The sequence below is a fragment of the Aotus nancymaae genome, unplaced genomic scaffold (genome assembly GCF_030222135.1).
Source record: "Aotus nancymaae isolate 86718 unplaced genomic scaffold, 86718_ANA_hifiasm-v0.15.2.pri h1tg000017l, whole genome shotgun sequence".
Classification (NCBI taxonomy): Eukaryota; Metazoa; Chordata; class Mammalia; order Primates; family Aotidae; genus Aotus; species Aotus nancymaae.
The window spans coordinates 764,900-789,636 of record NW_026988429.1 but is presented as its reverse complement, the minus strand read 5'-3'; the positions used below and the strand labels follow the sequence as shown (position 1 = coordinate 789,636).

General features: G+C 47.1%; 1 protein-coding gene across 8 annotated transcripts in view; it reads left to right on the top strand.

Annotated features, from left to right (window-relative positions):
- The window catches only part of SLC4A5 (solute carrier family 4 member 5), a 152,121-nt gene that overhangs the window by 96,975 nt on the left and 30,409 nt on the right, over positions 1-24,737 (top strand). For all 8 annotated transcript variants that reach the window (XM_064377832.1, XM_064377831.1, XM_064377834.1 and 5 more), the window contains 11 exons: positions 2,465-2,625; positions 3,463-3,615; positions 5,552-5,647; positions 8,487-8,542; positions 12,499-12,656; positions 13,418-13,505; positions 14,989-15,143; positions 16,020-16,223; positions 18,201-18,375; positions 20,193-20,326; positions 21,061-21,332. In XM_064377832.1, coding sequence (XP_064233902.1) covers positions 2,465-2,625; positions 3,463-3,615; positions 5,552-5,647; positions 8,487-8,542; positions 12,499-12,656; positions 13,418-13,505; positions 14,989-15,143; positions 16,020-16,223; positions 18,201-18,375; positions 20,193-20,326; positions 21,061-21,332 — 1,652 coding nt within the window. The remainder of the gene's footprint in view (positions 1-2,464; positions 2,626-3,462; positions 3,616-5,551; positions 5,648-8,486; positions 8,543-12,498; positions 12,657-13,417; positions 13,506-14,988; positions 15,144-16,019; positions 16,224-18,200; positions 18,376-20,192; positions 20,327-21,060; positions 21,333-24,737) is intronic.

Genomic DNA, 24,737 nt, shown 5'->3' with positions numbered 1-24,737 from the left:
GTCATGAGCCACCTCACCCAACCTAACAGACCGCACTCTTGCTACACTAATTAGTTTCAATAGAGTGAAAGTCTTAAATCCTGCCCCAACAACAATCCTACTCCTCTGCTCAAAGTAATCATTGTTTACCATTTGACATGGGTCCCTCCAAAACTTTTGCTTTCTCCAGACACGTGCGCACACACACAAGTGTGTTTTTCTTTTTTATAAAATGGGATGGTAGTGTCCGCCCTGTCAGTATGTAAGTTCACCGTCAAATTTTTTATTTATCTCTGGGGAATACTCCACAGCATGAACATACAGAATTGATGTAATCATACTTCTACTGAAAACCTGGTCATTTCCAGTTCTTCAGCCTAACAGACAAAGCTTCATCGAGCATTCTTGTATACATATTACAGGGTGTGGCAGTGTAATTATGTTCCTGTGATCATTTCCTAGAAATGGAACCATGGGTCAAAAGGTATACACACTGAATGTTGAAAGAGGCTGCCCACACCAGGAAGCCTGTGTCATTACACCTGCAGTAGATGAGAGGCCACATCCCACGTTTTCACTGACACAGGAAGTTGTTGATCTTTTTAACTGATGCCAGTGTAAGAAATGAAGAACGTTATTTCATTTGTAGTAATTTAAAAGTTTGTGATTACTGGTAAAGTTGAGCATATTTATTTTCACATGTGTATTGGCCATCTTCATTTCTTCTCAGAATTGTTTACCTTCTATTGGATAATTTGAGTTAATTGGATAATCTTATGAATTCAAAGGAGCATTGTTGTATTATAAATAGTAGTCTTTTGATGCTTTCTTGTGTTGTAGTTATTTTTCTCAGTATGTTACTTTTCTTTGAACTTGATTTATATGTTATTTTACTATACAGAAGTTTTCATTTATTTTAGTTTTGGGTAATCAAATCTGTCCATTTTTTTCTTTATGGTTTTATACCTTGTTTAGGAAGTCTTTCTCTACAATATTCTCCAAGAATATAAGAATACTCTCCTATAGTCTCTTCTAGTACATTTGCATTTTTGCTTATAGATTTATTTTTATGTTTAGACTTTAATCCATGAAGAATTTAGTATTGTGTTTGGTGAAAAGTAGAGATTTAACTTTCTATTTTTAGGTTGGTTGTCTTTAAACAACTCCTTCATCAAAACCCAAATTCCGTGACTGGGCGTGGTGATTCATGCCTGTAATCCTAGCACTTTGGGAGGCTGAGGTGGGCTGATGACTTAAGCCCAAGAGTTCAAGACCAGCCTGGGCAACATGAAGAAACCCCATCTCTACAAAAAATACAAAAATTAGCCAGGCATGATGGCATGTGCATGTAGTCCCAGCTACTTGGGAGGCTGAGGTAGGTAGATTGCCTGAGCCCAGGTGGTTGAGGTTGCAGCGAGCTGAAATCATGCCACTGCACTCCAACTTGGGTGAGACTCTGTCTCAAAAAAAAAAAACCCTGAATTCCCATGGATATACAGGTGTGTTTCTGAACTGTTGTGCCATTGATCCCTTGTCTATATCTGGCCTGTAATCACACTGCTTTAATTATTGAAGCTTCTCCGCAAGTTTTTATATGTGCTAAGCCATCCCCATTTCTCTTCGTTTTTGAACTTACCTCAACCATTCTGATACATTTTCTTTTTTAAGAGGATCTTTAGAATTAGATAGTCATGGTCCAAAAGTCCTCCCTTGGGATTTCAGTTGTAATAGATTGGAGCTACTCATGCATTTGTGGTTAGTTGACATCTTACAAAGGGGAACTAAGGTCTCCAGCCAGGACTCCTTGCTCCCCTGGCACTCTCTGAGGCCTTTCTTTTTGCACACCTCCACTCCAGCCTATGATTCCAAGGCTTCTAGAAAGGACAGATTCCTACACATCATTGGTTTCCTTCCCCGGATGGCCTGTGGATTTTTACATGAATTTTCAGAGGGAAAAGAGTGAAAAGCATGGAAACTTCAGACCTTGCAGGGAAACTCGGAGAGAAATACTTTTCATCAGGGAACATTTTTTCTGCTCCTGGCAAACCACATTGAACACTCATGTGTGAACAGCCTGGGGTAATCAGGTTCCAGTTGAGGCTTTTTTAAAAAAACAGCTTTATTGTTCTATAATAACTTAAAATTCTCTCATTGTAAGTGTACTGGTAAATGACTTTTAGTAAATGTATGGAATTATGCAACCGTCACCATAATCCAATTTTAGAATATTTCCATCACTCCCAGAAGATCCCTTGTGCCCTTGTATAGTTGTTCTCTGGGTGCTACTTTGTCCTTAACATGACAGCATCAGAAGTGGGAGACAAATGAGGTCATCCCCAAGAGATCCTCTGCCTATGAGTCTAGGACAAACACTGTAACCACATACATAGCATGACCCCACATGATACCACTCTCTTGGGTAGACCCAGGTGGGGCCTCCTCCTGAGGACCCTGGTCACACTGAGCCCCATCCTTACCCTTCCAGGTGGATAAAGTTTGAAGAAAAGGTAGAGGAAGGCGGCGAACGCTGGAGCAAGCCCCACGTGTCCACACTCTCCCTGCACAGCCTCTTCGAGCTCCGTACCTGCCTGCAGACGGGGACAGTGCTGCTGGATTTGGACAGTGGCTCCTTACCACAGATCATAGGTGAGGCAGGGGCCACTGTGTGCATCTCTCTTGTGGTCCCTTGCAAACCAGGGCAGCTCCCCTGACCTCATGCCTGCCCTCGAGCCTGTGCGACTGGCCCATCTCTGACACCTGATTCTGCAGAGACCAGCTTTGACTCTGTTGCTCCCAGGGCAGGATCAAAGCTGCCCCAAGTTTCAGTTCCACACAGACCTCCAGCAGAGAGGAAGAGACCATCCTCCAAAATGCTATCCAGAAATGTAGTAAAAGGGGAGAGGGCCTCTTGGCATGGTCAGAGACACCTCTTGCCATGACAACCTATTTCTTTTCAGGGTAAAATGGGTCATTATTAATCTTTAGGAAATTAGCTGTCATTTAGTGGTGTGTCAAAGGGAGGAGGTAGCTTGCCTTAACACCCCTAAAATTTTTTGTCAGTTTTGTTCCAGCACATTGGGTTTTTCCAGAAGTATTTTACCCAAAATGCTTTTCTAAAAAGAATTCATTTTAGGACTAAAATCATTGAACACAATACCTTTATGCTTCCTGGGGCAATTTCATATGGACTGTTTATTTCACTTTTCATAAGAACATTGACAGAGCAGAGTCTTACATACATACACACACATGCACATGCACACACACACACACACACACACAGACATGCATGCACCCTTGAACAGGAGGCCAAGAGTTGGTGATGTGCCCAGTTTTCCACAGTTAGTGGCAAAGCCAGAAGTATTTCCACACACCTGCTGACACCTCCAGCTCACATTTAATCCCACTCGTAACAGGTGAAAGACCCCCACACCCTGGGGCTGTTCTGTCCACAGGGATGAAGTGTGTTTGTTTTCCATGCAGATGATGTCATTGAGAAGCAGATTGAGGATGGTCTCCTGCGGCCAGAGCTCCGGGAGAGGGTCAGTTACGTCCTCCTGAGGAGGCACCGTCACCAAACCAAGAAGCCCATCCACCGCTCCTTAGTCGACATTGGGAAGTCAGTCTCCACCACAAGTGAGTTGGGGCGTATGCTGGTGGGCATGGGACATGCAGGGCCAAGTATGAGGCCCTGGTATCCAGGTGAGCCCACTTTAGGGGCTGGGAGTTTCTGGAGAAATTCTGATGTTTGGGGAATCCCTCAGTCTCCTTCTCTGGCAGGCCTGCAGGGATCCCAGCCATACTCCCATGTTGTTCCTACCACCAGAGCAGAACACTTTCTAGGAAAAGAGTTGGTTCTTAGCCAGGGCTGCACATTGTAAATCACTTTGGGGCTTGAGATGTGTCCTAATGCCTTGGCCCCATCCTGGAGAGTTGGAGTCAGTTGGTCTGGGGTATGGCCTAGGAAAAGAGAGAGAGGTTAGAACATACCCCAGGAGATTGCCATGTCACACAGCATTGGGAAATGCTGGTAGAGATGGCTTGCTTATGCAAAAGACCGAAAAGTTTCACATCAAACCCCCTAGATAGGTCAAGAGCCTCAGCAGAAAATGGAACACAACAGGGTGATGGAAGGGGCTGGGCTTATCTCAAGAGTGCCAGGGCTTGTAGACCAGGTGGCTGATGTCACTCTGATTAACAGGACCTGGGACCATTCAGAGAGGGTGGATTGTTCCATGCACATATCTGCAATATCCAACACTCCACTATCCTATTTGAGCCTAGATACCCAGAGACATTAGCCCTGCTGAGCCTGTCAGACAAACACAGTAACCAGACAAAGTTGCAAAATTAAAAACACTGAGGAACCTCTTTAAATGAATTACTTAAAAATGGGAAGTGACCTGGGCATGGTGGCGTACACCTGTAATCCCAGTACTTTGAGAGTCCAAGGTGGGCAGATTGCTTGAGCTCAGGAGTTTGCGACCAGCCTGGGCAACATGACATACACCCAGTCTCTACAAGAAATACATAAACTCTATGGTTTAACCCCATCTCTACAAAACCCCATGGCATAAACCCCGCCTCTACAAAAAATTAGCCAGGCGTGGTGCCACACACCTGTAGTCTCAGCTAATCAGGAAGCTGAGGAGGGAGGATCGCTTGAACCCAGGAGACAGAGGTTGCAGTGAGCTGAGATCATGCCATAGCACTCCAGCCTGGGTGAAAGAGCAAGACCTTGTCTCAAAAAAATCCCCCAACAAACAATGGGAAGTGTTTAACATACCATAATAACAATAGATACATACTCAGCACTTACCACATTCTGGGCACTATTCTGAGTGCTCTTCCTGTTTTAACTCACTTCATCCTCACAAAAACACTGTGGTGTGTAGGTATGGTTCTTGTCAACATTTTACAGATGAGACACCTGAGACACAGAGAGTTTAAGTAGCTTGCCTAAGGTCACACAGCCAGTAAGTGGTAGAATCAGGGATGAACCCAAGCAGTCTACTACAGCTGGTGCCCATTTAATCAATTGTGTATCTATCTCACTTTCAACAGTACAGATATTCTCTCTGTAATCTTGTTTTGTTTTTGTTTTTGTTTTTTGAAACAGAGTCTCATTCTGTCACCCAGGCTGGAGTGCAGTGGCACAATCTTGGCTCACTGCATTTTCTGCCTTCTGCATTCAAGCAATTCTCCTGCCTCAGCCACCCAAGTAGCTGGGACTACAGGTGCCCACCACCACACCTGGCTAATTTTTGTATTTTTAGTAGAAACAGGGTTTCACCATGTTGGCCAGGCTGATCTCGAACTCCTGACCTCAGGTGATCCACCCGCCTCAGCCTCCCAAAGTACTGGAATTACAGGCATGAGCCACTGCGCCCAGTCTATAATCTTGTTCAGACTATTGACTTGCTTAAATGAAAAAAAAAAAAAAAATTCTTCCTGGAAGGGGAAGAGACATGTCTCATAGCCCAATTTTATTTAGTTAACGTGAACTAACCTGAGAGACTTTGCTATACCAGCAAGGCTGTTGAAGCCAAGTCCGTTCTGATTCTCCTCTCAGATCGCAGTCCTGGCCGGAGCCCTGGTGCTGGCCCGAGTCTACACCACTCCACGGAGGACCTGCGGATGCAGCAGAGTGCAACTTACGGACGTCTATGTGAGTGTGTGCTCCGCCGCTCTGTGGTAGCTTTGTTTAGGCTGTGGCAGCTGTGACATGGCCACATTGCCATAGGTGGGGGAGACAAAGCCCAGGATCTGCCAAGAATTCTCAGGGCATGGATCAGGAGAAGCCTAACTTTCACTCTAAACCTCATTTACTACCTTAGTATTTACTACCTTAGTAAGGCTTATTTACTACCTTAGTATTCAAGTCATTCCTCTGAAAAATGAGGCTCTCAGTCACATCCTGATGTAATCAACACTCACTCCCATGTTCTAGGCATTTTTATCTCAGTTTGTATCTTCATCTTCACCAAACTGACATTAACCCTGTTTTTTGGTGAAAAGCTTTCCTGGAAACGGAATTAAAAAAAAAAAAAAAAAAGCAAGGTCCTTTCCTTCAGTTCAGTCAGGCAGCATTCCCATCACTGGATGGTAGTCTTGTACCACCACATGGAGAAGAAATGTGGGCAAAGTCATGGCCCCTTTTTGCTGGGAATGGATGGTGTCGGGAGTGGGGGGCGTGGTTTGAGGTGAGAGGTCACAGACAGGCTTTTTACGCAGCTTGTCAGGGATACACAGACAGGCAAGCTGGAGGAAAGAAAGGAGCCAACTTAGAAAATGAAGAGAAAAAGAAAAAGCAGTGAAGTACTATTTTCCTTCTGGTACTTTTGCTAAAATGCCAAGATGTTAACAAGTGCAACCCAGTGCTGTGCCCCGTCCATGCCCAAGGAGTGACTTGGGGGGCAGTGCAGCCCCTGCCCATGGCCTTGGCCTTGGCCATAGCAGGTGTTTGCTGCAGTCTTCTCTCTCTGTCCTGCTGGCCCAAGTCCACTTAGTCTCCCCTGGCCTGGTTATTCCACATAGGGATGCCCAGTGAGTGTTCAGTGGGTAGACAGTGGCTTCGGGAAGACCTTCCACTCAGTTGTCATTGTATATTAGGTCGCCTCCCTACCGACACCACTTGGGGGTGGGAACCACTGGGACAAGAGGCATGAGTGGATGGTTACAGCTTTGTGTGAACCAGGTCATATTCAAGGTGGTCACCCGCCCTGAGGTGGCCCAGCATGAAGAACACAGGGCACAGGAGAAGGATCGGAGAAGAGGAGACACTGATTGAGTCTTGGAGCATAAACAGAAGTTTTCCAGGAGCAAGGAGAAGGAAGAGGGGGTTCTAAACAAAGGAAACAAATAGCAGGTTGGGGGAGGGAAGAGAAGGAGCTGGAGGTAAAGAACATCAGTTCAGTTTACAGGAAGTGCAAGAGTTAAGGGGAAGAGAAGGTCAAAGCAAAGAGGGCCTTGTATATCCAGCAAAAGTACTCAGATCCTAGTGGGGCACGGTGGCTCACTCCTGTAATCCCAGCACTTTGGGAGACCAAGGTGGGCAGATCACCTGAGGTCAAGAGTTCGAGATCAGCCTGACCAACATGGAGAAACCCCGTCTCTACTAAAAATACAAAATTAGCTGGGTGTGTTGGTACATGCCTATAATCCCAGCTACTTGGGAGGCTGAGGCAGGAGACTCGCTTGAACCTGGGAGGTACAGGTCGTGGTGAGCCCAGATCGTGCCATTGCACTCCAGCCTGGGCAACAAGAGCAAAACTTGGTCTCAAAAAAAAAAAAAAAACCCAAAACAAAACAAAAAACCCGGATTTTATTCTGAAGGTAATGGGAAGCTTGAAGCAGGAGCATGCCATAATCAGATTTCTGTCCCAGTAGGAATAAACTAGAAGGGGCCAGATTGGAAGGCAGAGACTGAGCCTACATTCAAGAATGGAAAGTAAGGGACAGAGGTAGAATTGAAGGGCTGGTGGGAAGTAGGAGATGAGGAAGAGGGAGGGTCCAAGGCTACTCCTAGATTTCTGTCTGAAGGGCTGGTGGATAGGAGGGAGGGGCATTGAGTGGAATATGTTTGTGAGGGGAGTGATTTGGTGGAAGGTAAAGAGTTGTGTTTGAGGTGCCAGAGGGGGCTGCTTCGAGGAGTCTGCAACTCAGAAGAGGGGTCAGACTAAAGATCCATCCTGGGCATCCTCAGTCCAGATCGGTGTTGGAAATAATAGGAGTGGGGGTAATTGACCAGCGGAGAGGCTGAGGCACCTGGAGGGGATGAGAGCAAAGACAAGGCCCCAGGAGGCCCAAGCAGGAGAGGATCCTGGGACAGAAATGAGAGGAGGAGAGCTGAGAGGACCCACGTTCCGGACACCAGGAGTGGCACAGGCCAATAGCTGAGACACAGTAGGTCTGAGGGTATCTACCAGATTGGGCTAGTGGGAGAAGAGAGCTGACTTTCTCCCCTTTAACAGAGGAAGGAACTATTGGGCAGTCCAAATAATTGACTATCACTGTTCTCATGGGGAGACCACCTTCCTTCCCTCTGTCAGCCTTAATCACCAGCCCATCTTTAAAGATTCTCACTGGTCATGGAGGACAGAGGTGAAACTTCTCCCCTGTCCAGCAAATTCCAAGCTTAGTGATACATGGCCCCTCATCTAATAATGCATCTGTTGTCCCTCCCCCTATCCAGGGCTGGTACAGAGCCAGACCCAGAGTAGACAGCCTGGTGATGTCCAAGAAGGTGGAGTTGAAGAGTAGAGACTAGAGTGCGGTAGATTGAGGAGGGAGAAGGAAACAGTGGAACCTAGAGTCTGACACCTCTTTCAGGAAAACCATTAAATGGAAGGAAAGTGAGAGGATGCTAGCTTAAGGGAGCTGCAGGATTAAGGGGGAAGGAACTTGCTTTGGTTATGAACATAGGAGAGGCATAAGTAGGGGCTGTAGCAAAGGGACCTGTGAGAGCCTGGCTTCCCCTGATGGATCTTCCTTTCCTTCTCTCCTAGGTCATGCCCAGAGCAGAAGCATGAATGACATTTCTCTCACCCCAAATACAGACCAGGTAGTAAAATCCCTGCACTTGGCTGCAATGGAGGGCCAGGGTAGGAGGAAGTCTTTGGTTTCACGGGGCAGGGATCCCCTATGGGCAGAATTCCACTCCCATGAAGGAGGGGAATTCCAGGAAGGTCCCCGGTGGGGACTGTGGGCCACCTGGGGGACTCTGCCAAGCCCAGCAGTCAGGGACTGATTGAGTCCCAGGTGCTGGCTCTATGTCAGGCCCTCGGGCTGTGGGACAGAGAACATGATCAAATGAGGTGCCAGCTGTCCTTGAGCTCAGCATTTGTTGAAGAGAAAAGACCAGCACACATGATTTCATCTCCCCTGTGACCCACAGGCAACTTTAAAGATGGGATAGGGATTGGGGCTGGCAGAGAGACGGAAAAGAGTCTCCCTGTGAGAACAGTGGTAGTTAATTGCTTAGACTGTCCAATAGTGCATCTTCCTGTAGTCTCCCATGAGCTGGACTGAAACTTCCTTGATGAGATCAGAATCCTACAAACAGGTTGGGTCCAGTTCTAAGTCCCACAGCCCCAGAATCCTGTGACTGTGCCCCTTGGGGAAGGCCAGAGGAGGCCCCCTCAATTCCAGCTCCTGCACACCTCAAGGACAGGAGGTCCCATGGTCCCCTTGTCTGTCTCCCAGGAGTAGGAAGAAAAATGACAAAGGAAACCTGAAACTTGGCCAGAAGCCTTCAGGAGCTTGGGTGACCTGCAAGCCTTTCAGGCACCCCTAAGTTTGGTGGAAGGCAAAAACAAAGTCAGCCTCTCATGTCAGTGTCCTGGGCAAAAATAAACTAAACAATAACAAAATCAACCAACATTTAAAGTCCACACTGCATGCGCTACACTGTCCCAGGCATTTTCTATGAATCACAAAGATACTATTTTCATTCCCATTTTACTCATGAGAGAACACTGAGGCTTACATCAGTTAAATAACACACACAAGTCTATAGAGCTGAAAGGCAGAACTCTGATGTGACCTAGGTAGTCTAACTCCTAGAGCTCTTAATTTTGGAGTAATTTAGGAAGAACTTAGTATTCTGGAGCATTATTTGGAGAGGAAAACCGGTTTTAGTCATGCACACAGACAGTGGAACTGTAATAAGAAAGCATTTCCTGGGGCCCGGCGCGATGGCTCACGCCTGTAATCCCAGCACTTTGAGAGGCTGAGGCGGGTGGATCACGAGGTCAAGAGATCGAGACCATTCTGGTTAACATGGTGAAACCCCGTCTCTACTAAAAATACAAAAAAATTAGCTGGGCATGGTGGCACGTGCCTGTAATCCCAGCTACTCAGGAGGCTGAGGCAGGAGAATTGCCTGAACCCAGGAGGCGGAGGTTGCGGTGAGTCGAGATCGCGCCATTGCACTCCAGCCTGGGTAACAAGAGCGAAACTCTGTTTCAAAAATAAATAAATAAATAAATAAATTTTTTAAAAAAGAAAGCATTTCCCAGTAAAAGTTTTTTATAACCTATTTTAATGAATGTGTGAATGGTAATAACAACACTAGCTGTCACTTTCAGCAGGCAGTGCTTCCTCGATTTAGGGATTGGAACCCACCACCTAACGCCAGCGTCTAGTTCTCCTTGCTGATACCTGATGCTGCAAATACTGAGAAGCAGCATCAGTGGTCTATGCCAGTGGGCGTTCTTTAGCAAGCCCAGAGGCATTTGCTCTGCAGGCTCTTTCTTCATCATTGGTTTATACAATACTAAACTCCATGCCTGCCCTGAGTTGGCAGATTCTCAGTGAACAGAGAGTAGATTCAGACAGTATCATTGTGCTGCAGTGACTCCAGGGGTTCAGGAAGTGGAGTCAGCAGGGCTCTGGTTATACAAACCCATGTCCAGGCTGCAGGCAAGCCAGGGTTGGTCGGAACACTAGCATGCTCCTATTTTGGGGATGCCACAACCCTGGCCTCCTTACCAAACAGGTCACAATGTGTAAGGAAGGACCAAGTCCCTGGTTCAGTTTCTCTTCTCTCCTGGATTACAAGTGGGTTGGTTTGATGGCCAGATGTTATGGCTCACATCTGTAATCCCAGCACTTTGGGAGGCTGAGGCAGATGGATCACTTGAGGCCAGGAGTTCCAGACCAGCCTGGCCAACACAGAGACCCCCTGTTTCAACCAAAAATACAAAAATTAGCTGGACATGATGGCATATGCCTGTAGTCCCAGCTACTTGGGAGACTGAGGCTGGAGAAGGGCTTGAACCTGGGAGGAGGAGGTTGCAGTGAGCCGAGATCGTGCCACTGCACTCCAGCCGGGGCGACAGAGCGAGACTCTTGTCTCAAAACAAAACAAAACAAAACAAAACAAAAACAAAAACAAGTGGGTTTGTTGGGACACCCTGAAGCATTGCTGCTTCCAAAGCCTCATTCTCCAGGGTGCTCCTGCTTAGCATGCATCTCCTCCCCTGCCCTGGATCCCCTCCCTGCCTGATGCTCAGAGACGGTGGCTGCCCTCGTACACCCAGCTCTCCACCCTGAAGAACACTGCTTATTAATCAGCTGACCATGCCTGAGACAAAGGGACTTTTTGAGTCTCGGGGACTCTGTTGTTCCTGTCAATTCCTGCTTTTTGTCACTATATTAGGATCCTTGAGGCTGCTGATGGTTGCCCGGGTGGTTGTGGGTTTTTTTTTTCCTGATTGAATTTAAAAGATTATAAGGGTGCAGGCCTTGCTCATACTGGTAGGCCACGCAGCCCAGTGTGTATCATGCCCCCACATAAGTCAGATCAGGAAACAGCTGTGGGCGTAAAAGGGCAGGACCTGTTGACCATATCCATGCCCACAGCTGACCCCTCCACAGGGACGGGAAGAGACACAAGGAACCTGTGTCTTCACTGAGCCTGTGAGAAACAGACAGGTCTGTGCCCATAGGAAAGACTCCAGCAGAGGGGAGATTGGTGGGAAAATTGTGATGTTTGCAGGTGTTTTCTTTAGAGCTGTCCTCTACCCCTAGGCTCTTTTCTGTTGTTTCAGCCACTGTGGACTGCACTCAGCCCTGCCACCACTGCAACTGCTCCCCCTCTGTCTTCCGACAAAATTATCTCTGTCTCTTGTCTGTCCATGCCCTTGCTGCCCAGAGGGAAAGCAATCTGAAAAAGGAATCATTCTAAGATGTTAAGGACTAAGAAGAGCTTGAAAGTAATCATCCCTGGGGTATTTTCAGCATAAAAAAGGACTCAGGAAGAATGAAGTTATAAACACAGAGAGTGGGAACACATTTGAGTGGAGGGCTTGTCTCCAATACCTCTCACATCAGACCCCACTGGCTCTGCCTGTATGACCTACCTCCCCTGAAGAGACACTAGCCAGAGGGACTGGAGAGAGGCCACCTTGATAGTCTCTACTGGAAAATCCCAGAAGTTACGAATTTCCTGGGAGGTCCCCTGGGGGTAACTTGGGGGCATGGAAATCTCCCAGACTTTGAGACTGGTCCAAGAATTCCTGTGAGCCAGGAAGCTGGTGGCAAAGGGAAAACAAGGCCTGTCTACTTTGACCATCAGAACAGGCCTCCTCCTCCCCACAGCCACCAAAAGTGAGGGTAGAGGCGGGGGGTCTGGGTGACTGGAGTAGAAGCGCTGACACTCCCATCTGCTCAGCCTGGAAGAGGTCATCCAGTGAGGCCTGATGTCCAGCAAGCCTGGGGCTCTTCTCTGACCCCTCAACCCACAACTCAGTGGAATAGTTTTCATCCATCAAGGAATATCTTAGGGCCAAGTCATTGCCAGTTCCTTCCCATCTACAAAGCTTAATGGTGCCTGGGGTAACCTACATTCAATCTCCCTATCTGCAGAATTGGGAGAGTACTTGGTTATTCTTTCAGTCTCTTGGCAACATTGGGAGAATTTTTTTCAAGTTAGGGCTGAAAGCAGTCTGAAGGGGAGTGAGGGAGTGAGAGCAGGTGAGAGTCTCCATGTCTATCTTGTTTTCCCTCCCTGTCCAGCGGAAAAACAAATTCATGAAGAAGATCCCCAAGGACTCAGAAGCCTCCAACGTGCTCGTGGGTGAGGTAGACTTCCTAGACCAGCCATTCATCGCGTTCGTGCGCCTCATCCAGTCAGCCATGCTGGGAGGTGTGACAGAGGTGCCTGTCCCCACCAGGTGAGAGCCATTGAAACCTGTCCCCATGCCACTCTCAGGGAGCCAGCTGTCCATGCAGTCAGCAAGCAGTGCTGTTGATTGTTAGTGCTCTTGGAGACACCTCTAAATGTGGAGGTTGCTGGGAAGGGTTATCTTCTAACTAGGGAAGAGTTTTAGAGTTTATTAAAAATCATAAAAGAGGAGGTAACAACTGGGAGAGAAGTTGTCAGGTGGACATTGGCAGCAAGACAAAGGTGAGGATGCTCAAGGGGGAGCCTAAGGGAGGGGAAGAGGAAATGTTCCTCCAAAGCAAACATGGGGTTCCACAGAGGGAAGTAAAAAAGTTAAAATGGGCTGGGCGCAGTGGCTCACACCTCTAATCCCAGCATTTTGGGAGGCCAAGGCGGGTGAATTGCTCAAGCCCAAGAATTGGAGGCCAGCCTGGACAGCATGGTGAAACCCTGTATCTACTAAAAATACGAAAACTTAGCTGGGCATGGTGGTGCACACCCATAGTCCCAGCTACTCAGGAGGCTGAGGTGGGAGGATCACTTGAGCCCACAAGATGTAGTTTGCAGTAAGCCAACATTGCGCCACTGCACTCCAGCCTGGAAGATGGAGTGAGACCCTATCACAAAAAAAAAAAAAAAAAAAAAAAAAAAAGTTAAGAATGGATATTGTTTGGGGCCAAAAAACTCTCTTCACCTGCTTCTGTTTTTTCTTCTCACTTTCATGCTCCTCTTCCTTCATCTTCTCTGTCTCCTCCTCCATCTTCTTTGCAGATTTCTGTTTATACTGCTGGGACCTTCTGGGAGAGCAAAATCCTACAATGAAATTGGCCGTGCCATTGCAACCCTCATGGTAGATGATGTAAGTGGTAACCAAAAGCTTGTACTCCTGAATTTTATGCCTCCTGCACCAAGCACTGCACCTTCATTCATTAACTTATCCAGCCAGCACATTGGAGCACCTACTGTGTACCAGGCACTACGTAGGATGCTAAAGATCAAGAGAATTGGGGAATAGTCATTGTCCTTTAGGAGAACCAATCAAGCATGAGGGACAAATTGATAATTATAAAACTAACCATGTGCTAGCTGCCCAGGGGGTCAAGGAGGGCTTCACAGGTGAAGGGGCTTTAAAGCTAACGAGGAGCAGGAGGAAGGTAGACCCAGCACCAGACTACGAGGCAAGCATTCTAGACAAAGGAAATGAATGGGTCAGGCTCAGAGAAGCTGGATGGAGGTGGTTTGATGTAGGCTCAGTGTAAGAGCTTCAAGGGAAGGAAGTGACACTGGAGAGGTGAGCCAGAGACTACACAAAACCTGTAAGCAGAGCTGAGTCACACTGTGTCCCCAGAGTGATGGGGAGCCTAGAGGACTTTAACTCTTCCCGTTTGTTCCAAAAATACTCACTGGCGGCACTTGTGGCTGCAGCCTTTACCTGGGATAACTTTTCCCCACAAAATGTCTCATTTTTATTATTATTTTCACATTGCTCCAGTATGTTGATTTTAGAAACAAAAGACATCATTCTACTTATAGCATTCTGTTTTTAGTTGTGGTATTTCCATTTACAAAATACAGTAATTCTCAATGACTGAAAATATACAATCCTAGAAAACTAGCATTCCTACGAGTGATGGTAACACCATTCTTGAACAGTTGTTGGCCTAAGATTCATTTGATGAATCCACTGTTTCCAAAATAGATGATTCTGATTATTCCAATGATTTTGATATTAGTTCTGTTTAGAAATAACTCCAAGAATAGTTTTTATATTTCATTTTCACATTGAAAATCAGATTTGCTTTGGCCTCAAAGAGTGTGTTCATGTAAAATTAAATGATCACTGGCAGTGAGCTGTACTTTTCTTTTCATAAATGGGAAAAGGGTTAAACATGAGCATAGCCCCATGGAATCTGCAAGTCAGAAAGCACACTCTGGAGACAGTGTGAACAATGAAGGTTGAGCCTCCAAGGGTGAAGGGCTGGGAGTAAAAATTGGAAGTGAAATATCTGAGCTCTTTAGATTGGGCTCTACAAAGGTTTTCTAATGTGTGTGCTGTGTGAAAAACTGAAACCAGAAAGGTTAAGTAACTCGACCAAAGTCCTGCAAACAAGAATATGGAGACCTGGCCTTAAGATCCAAGACAGGCTGTCTTCCCTCAGTGCCTGCTGTGTCCCGTTGTGCCATATTTTACCAGTGTGCTATGGTCCCCTCACAAAAACTGAGAGTGAGTTGGCAGTGGGAGATGTGGTTCAGTGATTTCTTTAAAAACTAGATGTGGTATGCTCCTGGGCGCGTCACAAAGAGAACTGACCTTTTTTTTCTCCCTTCTCTCTCCTCGCCAGCTCTTCAGCGACGTGGCCTACAAAGCCCGCAATCGGGAAGATCTGATCGCAGGAATTGATGAATTTCTGGATGAGGTCATCGTCCTTCCTCCTGGAGAATGGGACCCAAATATCCGAATTGAGCCTCCCAAGAAGGTGCCCTCTGCTGACAAGAGGTATGTATGAGAATGGGCGATAGAGAGAGAAAAAGGAGGCTTCAACTCTGTCAGTATCGTTTTATTTTTTAAAATACATCTGAGGCCCGGCATGGTGGCTCACGCCTGTAATCTCAACACTTTAGGAGGCCGAGGTGAGTGGATTACTTGAGCCCAGGAGTTTGAGACCAGCCTGGGCAACATAGTGAGATCTTGTTTCTGCCAAAAAAAAAAAAAAAATTAGCTGGGCATGGTGGCACACACCTGTAGATCCTGCTACTCTGGAGGCCAAGGCAGGATTGATTGAGCCCAGGAGGTCGAGGCTGCAGGGAGCTATGATCATGCCACTCTATACCAGCCTGGGCAAGAGCATTTGACCCTATCTCAAAACAATTTTTAAAATAAGTTTAAAAATAACGAGAAGGCCAGGCGCAGTGGCTCATGCCTGTAATCCCAGCACTTTGGGAGGCTGAGACAGGCAGATCATGAGGTCAAGAGTTCAAGACCAGCCTGACCAAAATGGTGAAACCTCATCTCAACTAAAAGTACAAAAATTAGCCAGGCGTGGTGGCATGCGTTTGTAATCCCAGCTACTCAGGAGGCTGAGGCAGGAGAGTTGCTTGAACCCAGGAGGCAGAGGTTGCAGTGAGCCCAGAAGGTGCCACTGCACTCCAGCCTAGGCAACAGAGCGAGACTCCATCTCAAAAAAATAAAAAGCTATATCAGAAGCAAATATGGCTAAATGTGAACATTTGTAAAATCTAGGTGACCTGCATGTGGATAGTGTTAGATCATTATCTGCGTTTATGTCTGTCTCCTAAGATATTTCATAATTCTGGTTGGAGAGATGAGGGGTGCTCTAGGGTCCCCCTCTCCCTCATCCCCCTTCTCTTCCAGGAAATCTGTGTTCTCCCTGGCAGAGCTGGGCCAGATGAATGGCTCTGTGGGAGGAGGTGGCGGAGCTGCTGGAGGAGGCAACGGAGGTGGTGGTGGTGGCGGCGGGGCCAGCGGTGGTGGTGGGGCCGGCGGAACGAGCAGCGGAGATGATGCAGAGATGCCAGCCATGCATGAAATCGGGGAGGAGCTTATCTGGACAGGAAGGTGCCCACCCCAGGCCTCACAGTGACCCTGCTGTCCTTTAGACTTCTCTCCTTCTCAGCTGCCCTCTAGGGACCTTTCCCACCCACGGCCTGTAGCACCCACTCAAGTTACCCCTATCTTCTTTCCCTCCCAGAGCCCTTGAGCCCCATCATGGATCCCCAAAAAGGGTTGCCTCAGGAGAGGGGAATTTGAGACCCTATACAGGAGAAGAACCCAAACTTTTCTCTTAGACATCGTTTGGTGCCTGTTTCCTGGGTCTGCTGTAACAAAGTACCACAAACTAGGCGGCTTAAAACCACAGAAGGTGGCCGGGCGCGGTGGCTCAAGCCTGTAATCCCAGCACTTTGGGAGGCCGAGACGGGTGGATCACGAGGTCAAGAGATCGAGACCGTTCTGGTCAACATGGTGAAACCCCGTCTCTACTAATACAAAAAATTAGCTGGGCATGGTGGCGCGTGCCTGTAATCCCAGCTACTCAGGAGGCTGAGGCAGGAGAATTGCCTGAACCCAGGAGGCGGAGGTTGCAGTGAGCCGTGATCGCGCCATTGCACTCCAGCCTGGGTAACGAGCGAAACTTCGCCTCAAAAAAAAAAAAAAAAAAAAAAAACCACAGAAGGTTACTCTCCCGCAGTTCTGGAGGCCAGGAGTTCCACAGCAGGGGTTGGCAGGACCACCATGCTCCCTGAGGCTCTGGGTGGAATCCTTCCTGGCCGCCTCCTGGCTTCTGGTGGTGGCCAGCAGTCCTTGGTGTTCCTGGATGGCAGCTGTATCACCCCCGGCTCTGCCTCTCTACCACATGGCCTCCTGTGTGTCTCTGTCTTCACAGAGCACTTTCCTCTTTGTATAAGGACACCAGTCATATTGGATTAGGGCCCACCCTAATGCCTTCATCTTAACTGGATTACATCTGTATAGATGTTACATAGATGTTAGGGCCTTAATATATATCTTTTGGGGGGACACAATTCAAAAAGTACCTTTTTTTAAAACCTAATTTAACCTATTCAAAAACCTAATTTAACCTATTCAAAAACTTTTCTTTTTTCCTTTTTTTAAGAAAATATCTCCTGGCCTGGGTTTTTTTTCCAGCTCTTGGAACCACTCAGGTTGATCTAGATTTAGGAAAGGATATGGCCTTGCAAATCTACATGTAAATCATGACTTTGAGAACGAAGTCATGTTTTAAATGCCCTTGACTTTATACCAGTGGTTCTCAACTTTGGCCCTCCTTAGTCCCCCTACCCCAGAGTCCAGGGGATTTGGCAATGTCCAGAGACATTTTTGTTTGTCACAACTGGAGAGGTGAGATGCTACTGGCATCTAGCAGGTGGCTGCTAAACATCCTGCAGTGCACGGGACAGCCCTTACAGCAAAGGAGTATCCAGTCCAAAATAGAACTGAGATTGAGAAACTCTACTCCATGCTAAGGACTGCACTGGGGGATATGGGAATTGCAATCCCAGTAAACAATGTCTTCAAACCGAAAATCTCCCACTCAACTGTTCCAGATAGAAAAATCAAAAAAACAAATACCAACCAGTTATAAGGTTTAGAATCTGTTTTTAATGAGTCTGTTATAATCTGGGATGCTTCTGTCACTGAAAGTTAGACACACCTGTATTCACCAAGAGCAGGCACCCTGCAGATAGTCAGGGATGTGAGGAAGACCACCATCTGTGGACCGCAGGACTTCCATTCTCCATGGAATGTTAGGTCTACCTTGGGACCTATTCCCATCAGACTTTCCCTCTCCAAAACATGCTGTGTCCACCCTTCCCAATGTGGGGGGTGCCAACCACACACTCAGCCCTACAGGAATTCATCCCTGGCCCTAAATGTTCTGGTGGAAAGATCTTTGCCCCATCCACTCCAGTCAAGTTCCTTTCCTTGCCCCAGACTCTGCAGGTTCTTGTAAATAGCCCTGCCCCTGCACTGGTGTTAGTGGTGAAAAAGCAGCCCCCGGCCTGTCTTGAGCAGGTTCTTCGGTGGCCTGTGTCTGGATATCAAGAGGAAGTTGCCCTGGTTTCCAAGTGACTTCTATGATGGCTTCCACATTCAGTCCATCTCTGCCATCCTATTCATCTACCTCGGCTGTATCACCAACGCGATCACCTTTGGTGGGCTTCTGGGGGATGCTACCGACAATTATCAGGTGTGTGTGAGCTGGGGACCTGAGTGTAAAAGTAAGATCTGCCACCACCTGGTGGCAGCAGGGAGCTTCATCCTGTAATTCCCAAAACCACGGTTTCATCTACCATCCAGGTTGAGGCCATCACTATTTGTAACCCTTTAGCCTTCAAATAATAATAATATGACAGTATTAAATGATCTGAAACTAAATCTCATTACTAAAGACCAAATTTAAAGATGCTTTAAGTAGGTCAAACTGTTAAGGGGAATCATCTGCTGTGTTATTTGGTACTCTTCCCACTGATACTAGAGTGAATTTAATCAGACAATTAATGGAGTGCTAATTGTGGCCTTCTCCCCACTCTTTTTAAAAACCAACCTTGAATTCTTAGTTTGGAGTTAAGACATTTTTAGAAGGATGGTAAGCTGTTACTATGACAACAACTCAGGCCTCCCTGGGGAAAACAGCTCAGCAGAGACACCCGCCAATCTCTTAGGCAAGGGTCTTCTTTGGGGGAGGCCTTTAAAGTAGAGCCATTGGAAAGCTCAGTGCACAAAGGAGAAGACCCATTTGTCTGGTGCCTCCTAGGCATGTCCACATGGCTGCCCCTCAGGATACCCCAATTCACACAGTTGACATTGCATCCATTATCTTCCTTCCTGACCTGCTGCTGCCTGGCCTTTCCCAGCATAGCAGGTGACACCATGATTCACCCAACTGTCTATACCAGGAACTAAGCATTATCCTTGACCTATAAATTCCAGCTTCCCCATGTGGCCCTCACCACATGGCCCTATCTGGCTCTCATACCTCATCTCCTGGTGTTCTCTTTCTCAGCATTCCTACCCTACCTACCCATTCTGCATTCTGTTTTCCATCAATCCTGATCATCTTTTGGTTCTTCAAGTACATGCTATCTTTCAGCTCCAGACCTCTTATACGGTATTCCCTTTTTCTGGGACACCATTTCTTGTCGCTTCACTTAACCCTCTTCCCCTGGCCAATTCTCTGCTCATTTTTTGGATCTTAGTTTCTACTTGTCCACTTCTAGGGAGGCCTTCCTGACCACCCCTTTACTCCTACTGCTTGCTCCTGTGGCACCCCAAATGTGTCCCAGCTTAGCACACCTCTTGGCAGTGGCTCTCAACAGGGACAGTTTTCACCCCAGGAGACATTTAACAATATCTAGCCATAGTTTTCATTGTTAAAACTGGGAGGAGGGTTGCTACTGGCATCTAATGTGTAGAGGCTGTGGATGCTACTAAACATGTTACAGTACACAGGACAGACCTTCACAGCAAAGTATCATCTAGTCCAAAATATCAGTTGTGGTGAGATTGAGAAATCCTGCTGTATGGAAATTGCCTGGTTAATTACCCGTATATCCCACTAGAATTAAGGTGTTATCTTGTTCAGTGATGGGTTTCTAATACCTTGCACAATGTCTGGTACATAACAGACACTCAATGGATTTTGAAAGAATGAGTGAATGATCTGACCTTTAAAAGCCCCAGACAGATGTTTGGATGAATGAATAATCAGATGGATAAATGGGCTGTCTTCTGGAAGTAGATTGGACACAGAGACAAGCACATCCACTGTTTTCTAGGCCCTGGGTGCCAAAAGGAATTCACATGGGACCTTTATCCAGATGGAATTAAAGAGAGTAACACTGGCCATGGTGGCAAGTAGTAGAGGGAGTAGGAGATGGAGAACAGGATTTAGGGAGGAAAGGGCCCAGAATGAAGGATGAACACTGTGGCCTGGGTCCTTGGAGAGATCACTGGGCTGCAGCCTTCTCCTGCCTGTGCTGAGCCACACATTCCTTGTGCCCCCAGGGAGTGATGGAGAGCTTCCTGGGCACTGCCATGGCTGGCTCCTTGTTCTGCCTCTTCTCGGGACAGCCTCTCATCATTCTCAGCAGCACGGGACCCATCCTCATCTTTGAGAAACTCCTCTTCGACTTCAGCAAGTAGGTGTCCCTTGGTCCCCAGTGCCTGCTCTCACACTTGCGGCAGTATGCCAAAGCCAGGGCAGGGGAATAGGCCCAAAGGGGAGGTGGTGGTGCAGAGGTGCCAAAGCCATCTTTAACCATGGAAAGGGCTACCCAGTGACCCCTCCTGACTCCTGCAAGCTACCTGCCTTTAAGACATCTTAGTGCATATTGGCACAGCCTATAGGGACCAGCCATGACAAGAGGAGAAAATTCACACAACTCAGTTTGTGAGCAATGGTGACTTGATAGGCAGTGTAGCGTATGAAAAGTCTTGGGCTGTAGGTCAGAAGGCTACACCCAGACCCAGGCAGCTCCCGTCACTACTCCAGGTTCAGTTGCCTCCTCTACAGCATGAGGGTTGGGACTAGACCATTTCCAAGGGCTGCTCAGCCCTGTTCTTCTAAAATTCCCTGTTTTTCACTCACTCTGGTGTCTATTACCAACTGTGTGAGCACTGAGATGTCTTAGCACCTTCCTGCCTCCCCCATAAGATCTTCAAAAAAATTTTTTACTTATAAACACTGGACCCCCATGCAATCTCAAAGATAGACAATTGTGCCCCAGAATTGTCCCTGTCCCCAGTCTTTCACAGTCCCTGGAAGGGCATCTGTGCCATAGGAGGACAGATAAGCCACTCGGGTGGGTCCGAGGAGCCAAGCACAGTCAGCAGCCCTGGCCTGGAGGCCCCTCACCTTCCCTCTGTCTTCCAGAGGCAATGGCCTGGACTACATGGAGTTCCGCCTCTGGATTGGCCTACACTCAGCTGTCCAGTGCCTTATCCTAGTGGCCACAGATGCCAGCTTTATCATCAAATATATCACCCGCTTCACTGAGGAGGGCTTCTCCACCCTCATCAGTTTCATCTTCATCTATGATGCTATCAAGAAGATGATTGGTGCCTTCAAGTACTATCCCATCAATGTGGACTTCAAGCCAAACTTCATCACCACCTACAAGTGCGAGTGCGTCGCACCTGACACAGGTGACCGGTAACCCCAGACATGCCATGGGCCCTCACCTACCCGCCCCCAACCCCGGTCCCCTGACCCCTTACCACAGCTCTCTACTCCTACTGCTGGGGAGGGGCTGTTCAGCCAAAGGCTTACTATTCCAAGGGAGCAAATACAGGGTTTTGAACCCAGTTTTTCAAAGGAACCAAGGGGATAGTAGCTTTAATAAGAGTCACAGGGTTATCATCATGAGGGTACAGGTATACCCCAAGAAGGTGTAAGGCATGTTTTGTCTTGGTGTGGAGTAATGTAGAGGCCACACCTATGAGGAGTTCCTGCTTCCCAGGGGTTCCTACTCCAGGCCAGGGGTAGACCTGATGATGACCAAAGTTCTTCCCAGCTCCATCAAGTCATGATATGATGAGCTGTCCCCAATACAGTGCTGCCCGTGTGGTCACATACCTTGTAAGGTGAGACCACACCTGAGGGATGGACATCCACACAGATGGGAATATGTCCAGAGTGGAGGCTCTGCCAACCATGCCATCTGAGAACAGTTGGATAACCGGGGCTTATTCAGGCTCTTAGGGATATGAGAGTTATGAGAGAAGAACTGTCATGTCACAAAGGGGCTGTGTTCACCCTCTGAAACCACAGGATGTAGAGCAGGATGAGGAACAGGGAGCAGAAGCTCCAGGGAGCCAGATGCTGGCTGAATTTAAGAAAGAACCTACAATGGTGGGAGTTACCACCATGGGAGTTCTCAGCCCCCTTGGTTGGTAGATTACCTGGACACTATCTGGATGTCCATCTGCCAAGGATATTGTAAAAAGGATTCCTGTACAGTTGGAGTCAACCTGATAACACCCAGTGCCACACCTGTGGAGTCACTTTCTGGCCAAAAACCTGTCCTCTATAAGTTAAGGCTTCCCATAGAGTCTGAGCCTCCTTCATAGGCATGATCATGCACCTAAGAGCCTTCAGTGGCATGTGCCCAGAGTGCCAAGGGTGCTGCAGAGCAGGAGCAGGAGGTCTATGCACACATCTCCAAGCACCAAGGCTGGACTCACAGAGAGCAAACTGAGGTCCAGAGACCACCCAAGGTCACGCCAAGCCTCCATTTCCCTGGCTGTAAAGGAGTGTTTTCAATGCAGGCCCTGCTGGTCTCCTGGGACTCCTTTGGGGTTTCCGAATCTATACACCAATTGAGTTGAAGGAAATAAGTGGATAGTGGATTGTTCAGCCCCTTAGTACATTACTGTGGGTAAAAAGAAAATCAATCATAAGTCAATCAAAAATATTTGCTGCACAATTATTGTGTATCCTACTTTAGGTCTTGTGGAAGATAATGATGTCCTGCCTTCTGGGAGCTTAGTGTTGATTATACCCGTTTCCCTCTGTGACTGCACTGATTTTGTAAAGAAGTCCAGTCTTCTTTTTTCTTTCTTTTTTCCAGTCATTATTTTGAGTTAATCCACTAAAATCTAATAACAGGTGAAGCTACCCTTCATCCTGAGCCAAGGCATATTGCTTCCCCAGAGGGGATCCTACCTGCAGGCAGGCGCTTTAGATTCTACCCTGGAACAAATCCTGCCTCTGTGGGGAAGCCCCATCAGGACCCTCCCATGTGCTTTTATCTTCTATACTATAGATTCGGTGTTGCATTGACATAAATTTTACACAAATATAGCTTCTAGAAGCATACATCCTTGATCTCTTTTAGAAATGATCCAAATTCTAGGGTTATATGAGGAGCTTTAACCTTTTTTTTTTTTTTTTGAGATGGAGTCTTGCTCGTGTTGCCCAGTCTGGAGTGCAATGGCACGATCTCGGCTTACTGCAACCTTTGCCTCCCGGATTCAATCAGTTCTCCTGCCTCAGCCTCCCGAGTAGCTGGGACTACAGGCATGCGCCACCACGCCAGGCTAATTTTTTTTTTTTTTTTAATAGTAGAGACGGGGTTTCACCATGTTGGCCAGGTTGGCCTCAAACCCCTAACATCAGGTGATCCACCAACCTCGGCCTCCCAAAGTGCTGGGATTACAGGTGTGAGCCACTGGGCCTGGCTGCTTTGACCATTCTGAGAATCATCTGTTCATAAGAAAAATCAAACCCAGGAGTGCTCTAGGAACAAGGGCCATAGGAGTATATAAGGTACATTATGAGTGACATAATGAAGCCACCTGTTCCCAAATATCTTCCTCTCTGGCTTTGTCCAGGTACCCGATATTACCTCATTCTTTGGGGTCATGCTGTTGTCATGGTTCTCAAAATGTGGTCCCTGGACCAGCAGCATCAGGGAACTTTCTAGAAATGCAAATTATTAGCCTCCTGCCCCAGACCTGCTGATCAGAAACTCTGGCTGGGCGTAGTGGTGCACAACTGTAGTCCCAGCTAATCAGGAGGCTGAGACAGGAGGATTGCTTGAGCCCAGGAGTTTGACACCAGCCTGGACATCATAGCCAGACCCTGTCTCTATTTCAGAGAGAGAGAGAGAGAGGGGAAGGAAGGGAAGGAAGGGAAGAAGGGAGGAAAAAGAAACTCTGGAGTAGGATCCAACTAGACATATATTAAGTCTTCCAGTTGATTCTGACGCACTTTCAAGTTTGAGAGCTGTTGCTCTATTGAACTATCAGTAATAATGGGGCGTTTTTGGCCACTAAACCCCAATAAGATTAAATTTCAGTTTCTTCACAGAACTGGGATAAGTTAGTTTTGATTAAGATAATATGGAAAGGAAAATTCTGTACATTTAGGAGACTGGGATGAGGGGGATGAACTGTGGAGGGTTTCTTTCCCAGTCTACAGGCCACCTACTTAGTAATGAGCCCATATTCCTAGTTTTACTGTGAAGCCCAGTCTTACTGTGGCATACTCTCACTCTTTGTCACTCTTCATCATAAGAGCTTGTTTGGGGTACTCTCTTTGTATTTGCTTTTGCTTCCGTTGTAATTTATTTGTATTCTGTTTATGAATGCTGCACACACTGATTTGGCTGCTTTCAATCCCAAGTGAGTACCACTTTGTAAACACTGGAATTTAAAAATGTTTGATACTTGGATCCTTTCTGAAATTTTCCATGTTATATTTCTTTCATCTTCATCTCAACTGACTTTCAGATAAACCCTACAAAGTTTTCAATATAAAAGAATTGATAAGCATAAGCAGAAGACATCAAAGGTGGTCCGAAGACACTGGGTAGTGAAAAAAACATCTGAACTCCCCAGGCACAAGCATCAGCCAGGAGTTCTCTAGCATTTGAGCGAGAAGCCCTGAGCCAGCCTTCCTGCCCAGCTTCTCTGTCTCCATCATTAATCGTACATCATGTTCTTTTGGTCACTGATGTGAGGAAAGGCAGTAGATGACCCCAGTTTCTAATAAATGAAGCCTTCCTCAGAACAATCCTAACAAACCTCTGGGTTTGTAGAGCTTCTAGG